General features: G+C 35.8%; 1 protein-coding gene across 4 annotated transcripts in view; it reads right to left on the bottom strand.

The window, feature by feature from the left end:
- Positions 1 to 746: 746 nt before the first annotated feature.
- Positions 747 to 6000, bottom strand: part of LOC128991392 (eukaryotic translation initiation factor 4 gamma 1-like) — a 106822-nt gene continuing 101568 nt past the window's right edge. For all 4 annotated transcript variants that reach the window (XM_054414215.1, XM_054414219.1, XM_054414218.1 and 1 more), the window contains 5 exons: positions 5624 to 5758; positions 4348 to 4423; positions 3709 to 3849; positions 2303 to 2492; positions 747 to 1575 (listed from right to left, as the gene is read on the bottom strand). In XM_054414215.1, the coding sequence (XP_054270190.1) occupies positions 2314 to 2492; positions 3709 to 3849; positions 4348 to 4423; positions 5624 to 5758 (531 nt within the window). In that variant the 3' untranslated portion in view covers positions 747 to 1575; positions 2303 to 2313. The remainder of the gene's footprint in view (positions 1576 to 2302; positions 2493 to 3708; positions 3850 to 4347; positions 4424 to 5623; positions 5759 to 6000) is intronic.

The raw sequence follows: 6000 nt of genomic DNA, 5'->3' as shown, positions 1-6000 counted from the left end.
CACACAATTAAAACAATATTCAAGGGAGTATAGGCTTTCAGGAAACTGTTAATATTTACAAAAAAAATCATACGTGATTAAGTGTTGCGTGAACGTATTTTATTTTATTTACGATATCCATATCATACTGGTTTAAGATATAGACCTCTCAAAATTGTGATGATATTCTTAATTTTTTTAATTGTCACTCATTGGGGTTTTAATATAAAATTTTTAAACTGTCACCAAAAACCACATTTTGGGGCCCCGCAAAATTGTTATACTGACCAAAAAGTGTACTTGTTACATTTTAAGGTTTGCAGGTTTAGTTTTCCCAGTGTAACCGGTTCAAAGGTTAACAGGGTGCATTCATACTTTTGCCAAACCCTGTAGTTTTGCCCATGGTGTGGTGTTACCTTTACAGTAGGCGTTCCTGGAATAGGCAAGATCTTCCACATGTAGTCCAAGGCTAGGTGCACACTTGGCGACATGGCCACCAATGTTAAATTAAATGATGAGAGCTACACTAGATGACTAGGTCGTCTTCACTCATTAAGAAATGTGGCTACCTTTTGCAACCAGGTCGCCTAAAGTGACCTTAGCCTACTAAGGCTAATGATTTATATAGTTATTAACGTGTCTTTTTTAATGAATTTGGGTAGTTAACAGAACATTATACCTTCAAGATACTAGGAAGGGAATGGGTAGATTCTGAATAATAAATTGAGCCAGTGAGCAATCAAGTTAAGGATATAGAGTACAAATAGTTATATACATATTTTTTATATTTTCTCTTTTAAGAATCGTATATATACCCCTTAAATGTAGTTTACCTTAGTTTAAAGTCCGTCATATTATTTACCTATCGTTTTTACAGGTATCACAAGCTGTCTTTCTTTAGACATTAAAAAAATTCAACTTATGCTCACTAACATTCCTCGAGTCACATTAACTTGTATAATAGATATAACTTTATTTAACTTGCTATTTTTTTTTACACTTTTAAAAATTATTTTAAATCAGTCAACAAAAAGAAAGTATCAACATGAATAGATATAATAATAATATGTTACATAATAAACATTCTAAAAATCCTTGTAAACTTCAGTACTGTAGTCCATTTTACCGAATGAAAATAAGCACTCAAATTTATAATTTGATAAATAATATTGGTTTCACAAAGAGTAGATGTTTCCTTCAAGGAATAATAATCCACAATATCAAAAACATCAACGAAAATAAATATTCAGTACAAATTGTCTATTCACAATTATCTTGAGATACTAAAATTCTTCACTTTACAAAATTATGCCAATACGGGCTTTGAGTTAGCAAATAACAATTAATTTATTCATATAAGTCTATACAATTTATAGTTCATCTGTAAACTGAATAAAGAAAATATATACACATAACACTATCGCACTTTCACTTCCATAAACACTTGGAAATAGAGTTAGTTCATTAACTATATCGCTTCGACAAGTAATAACGCCACTTGTTTGTTAGTCTATGTTTAGGGTCGCTGACCAGGATTCATTTGGTACAAAGATTACGATTTTCCGACTAAATATCTTCAAATCTCAAGGATCTGATCTGAAACCAAAACATCAGTTAGTGACAATAAATGGATAAATGCACAACACTTCACCATTTTAGAAGAAAATAACGGATACTATTTTACATCATCGTTGTACTTCATTTGTATCAGCCAGCAATGTTCCAAATATTTAAGTGAGGCAAAGGAGTAGTTATGGGTCAAAGCCAAATAACAAACAAGATTTGATTTAATTAGTTTGGTTTCAGAATACAATTAAAATCTCAACATTTGTTACACTAGCGGTCTGTCTGTGCTACCTACCACAAAGCATGCATATGTTTAGGGTAGTTTACGAAGTGATACTGAGTGAGAATGTTCAAGGGAAAACTGTAGATTAGAGAATTTTTTTTCAAATCTTTTTGCAAGGGACAAAACAAAACATAAAAGAGAAACATTAAGTTACAACTACTATAATTATTGCGACAACGCACTTTATGGTAAAGTATAGTAAAGACGTGGTGCAACTGCTACTTTTTTAAGAGTGTAAAGTTCACTGTTTCACAACGACCAATCTCATGACGTCCAGAGCTTGTAGAAAGATTATGTTTATTGCAGTTACTGTACTTATGGACATGGCGAGATTGAGATTTGGATGTCGTGAGTCAGCTCAAGAATTATATTTTGGATATTGTGACACTGACTTGCGTCGTAACACTTGGAATTCGTGCAATGTATCCATTATTGACGGGTTTACTGAAAAGTATAATAGAATCGCTAACCTACCGGTTTGTGAATCAAGAGTTTTCATCTTCAGATTCATTATCTTCCAACGCATTAAAGAAAGACGCTAAGCTTAATACAGAAACTCCTTTGTTTTCCAGCTTTTCTGACTCATCATCTCTCCATTTCAGGAAGGATTCACTACTAATTAGGTTGTGTTCCAGGAACAAATTGAAGATGTGCAATAACAGTCCTGAAACAGAAACAGAGTTGTCTAAATATATAAGTTGACTTACGATTTTTAAAGTCAGTTTAATAACAACTAATATAGTTGAAAAGAGCCATTGACAGAGTGTGCTGGGATCATTTAATGGTGTCTGTCAGAAAACACCAAATGGTGGTAAACCTAGCTTCTTTATCTCAATACCCTACTATTGATACAACTTGACATTCCATCCCATGTTATAAGTTGTTGACAGTTTTAAAATCACTATCACCGTAGCTGATGTGGACCACTTTTGCGAGATTGTGCTGATGTAACAACTTGTTTCTGTTGAATACACCAACTTTTTCAACAAGTCAAAATTACTTATTGTAAGCTATGTCAACTGTTATGACACATCAAATATGTTAAGAATCAATATAAGGTAGTAAAAAAAAATTTTAGAAGCTACCGTAGCGCATTCAGAGTCTGGCTCACACCAGATTTTTTCATAAAAAATTGGCAACAGCTGGTCCATAAAGATGGAATGTCTACTTCAGTATCCAATTTCCTAAGTTATCATAGTTACAAAAAACTATGGGAGAAAATATTAATTTATGCTGTAGCACATCCTGCGAGTGAGTGGCTCTTTAAGCCATAACTGTGACGAGTCTAGCGCTTTCCAGGGGCGCATAACGAGTTTACGCTGTTTATAAACTATTGTTCCAATGTGAGGTTAGCCACTGCCATGAGATATTATTTCGCTTGCCGCTTATTGTGCCAGTGTTAACCTTCAATCTGGTATAATTTGTTTTCTGATCGGACTATTTCATTGGTGGTAGGGACGGTTACAAATTTTTTTTAGTGTGGGGTTTAGGCTCAGATCTAATGACATGCAATAGAATATTGTTAAAGAATGTCCTGTAGCAATGTGGAAGGAACCTAACATCAAAATTGTGTTTGTCTGCTTTTTGCGGATATTTTTGATGGTGTATCCGGGTAATTCACCCCTGCTTTTTCACTCCATTTGACAATACTGAGGGCCGGCTAGCAGTATTGTTTAGTGCTGCTATCTGTTGGGTTCTTGTAAAACTCAGCCCACAACGACTGGGGTACAGTATATGCATCTCATTTGGATGAAACTAAATTTAAACGTTTTTGCTCGTCCACACAGCGTATTAATGTTTGCCCCGTGCCGGCAGCGGTCGGCGCAGCCGCATTGAATGTGTTAATGAAAAATAAGCTACTTCGGGTATAATTCAGTTACCTCCGGGATGATCCAGCTTGTTGCTCAGTATCTGCACGGAGCTGAGACAGGCCAACTCACGGTCCTCTCTGTTATCCACATACCTCTGGATCAGCTTCTTGTACTCCTTGAACCTTGCCTGGTCCACACTGAAAGTTGAACCTAGGACAAAAACACTCACATTACTTTATGCATAGATTTTCCCTGCGATGCACACGAGCTGAGAAATAAGGTTTTCAAGAAACATGCTCGCCTATTAATATATAGATAAGATTGAAAAAATTGGTCATTTAGATTTGAAAAAGATATGTAAATAAGGGTAAATCATGTATGTGAAAATGTTATTTGAAAACTTAGTAAGTTTTCGGCTATACATATCGGCCTACACAAGATTTAAAAAGCCACAAACGTTTCTATAAGGCCATAAACATTGAATTTTGTTTTTAAAAATGTTGGCGGATGTGTAAACTATTTCATACAAAAGATATAAACATTTTATGAAGATTTGCGAACAAAGTATTCCCTGACTAGAATCGATACCATTAAGATCTGATAAAAATTATATAGAGGGAGGTTTGAGTAAATTTGAAATGGAATCACAGAAGATAGTTTATTCGTAAATACCACACTAAGTTACTGTACTATGTTGTTGAAACTTACCTATACAAGCTGTACAAATTGCAGTTATCAAGGCACGGATAAATTGAAGACTTTCGACTTTGTCTCCAACATTACTCTGGAAAAACAGAATCCTCTTTAATTAATACAGTAGGCTATGTCTATCTATACATTTTAGCAAATATCAGTTCTATTTCCTCAAACAATTAAGTTTCACATTGGTAAAGTAAGATAAAAATTAGTTCTATCAATATATTTTAACACGTTTGCTGCTTTAACCCTGCCACGTGGAGGGCTGTGATCGCCATTCTGTTGCTTAGTGCGAGCCTAGCATCAGCCGAAGGCGGACCTATACCACGTTAGCGTGTAGTGTGTAACTTGCTTTTTGTTGTTGTGTAGGTTGGTAGTAAATTTCCCCGTAAAATCCCCGTCTGGAAAGCTTAGAAATTAACTTGTCCTTTACCCACCTATTGCCAAAACAATGGGACCGGCTACGTTCCAAGCAGTGCTGCTATCTGTGGTTGTTGTAGCAAACTACGTCGAATCTCATCGTGACGCAGTACATCACCTCACGTTATTAGTTATTTGTCAGACCAAAATTTGAAAGCCAATCGCCCGGCAATTGGGTCTGTTCGACGCAGCACCGTACTGGGGGCTACACCTGCCTTTGATGGGCCGCAGCAAACGTGTTAAAGAAAAAAATAATCTATTGTTGATCTAGATTCTAAGAGGATATATCAATCAAGTCAAAACATTTCCAGCATTGTTTTTCGGTTCAATTTGGGGGATAATGTTGGGAAATAGGAAAACAACCTCAAAACAGTTTAGTATGAGAAAGCTGTTATCAAGCCTATACTACATGACCAACAACATGAAGTTTGTAAGATAACAAACTTTGTTATTGAATAAAAAAAAGGGAAAACCAGGACTTTAGTTAGTGAGTTGAGGAGTCATGAGAAATCATGGTAAGTAAATATTTACCTTAGCAGTATAAATTATTTATTGAATTCAATCCAGGAGATTGGTTAAGTAACTTAATCATACTAAAGGTAGTTTAATTGGTAATGCAATTGATTACTATAGTTCGGCCGCTTAGAAAACGACCTGCGCGCTAATGCTAAACCAATGCTGGAGGAGGTCGCTTTCTAAGCGGCCGAACTATAGACCCTGAATGTCCCAAATAAGAAAAACTAAAAAAGTTGGTCTATTTTGTCTTAAAATGTCCTATGCAAACAATTTCAATTCATAACACAAACTAAATAGTGTCAAGACCATAGGTGGTAAGTACAAGATTATAAGTTTTCTAGTCAACACTCACAGAGATAATTTGGAATATGTTGTCACAGGAGGTGTTTGACTGCATGAGTCGAGTGATCTTCTCCTGCACCTGGTCCATAGGCATTTGACTGCTGGGCTCATACTGGGGCGGCTCCCCCGTCAGGTACTCTAGTGACTGCGGATAACACAAACATGCAGATAACAAAACTGTCAAATTGTCAGCAATCAAACGGATTCATCAGATACTAAGGAATACTTGCAAAGGAATTTTCCCTTATGTCAATACTAGCCATAGTAATAATGGTAATAGTTTAATTAAAATAAACACAGAGGATACGCGTCCGGTAACCAGACGTGGATTAGGCGTCCGGTAATGACGTCACCGGGTTGTGGGGTCCCGGAACGCCATTACCACAA

The sequence above is a fragment of the Macrosteles quadrilineatus genome, unplaced genomic scaffold (assembly GCF_028750875.1).
Source record: "Macrosteles quadrilineatus isolate MER2022 unplaced genomic scaffold, UCM_ALF_1.0 Scaffold_4__1_contigs__length_99947679, whole genome shotgun sequence".
Lineage (NCBI taxonomy): Eukaryota > Metazoa > Arthropoda > Insecta > Hemiptera > Cicadellidae > Macrosteles > Macrosteles quadrilineatus.
This window is presented reverse-complemented; position numbering and strand designations above follow the sequence as displayed.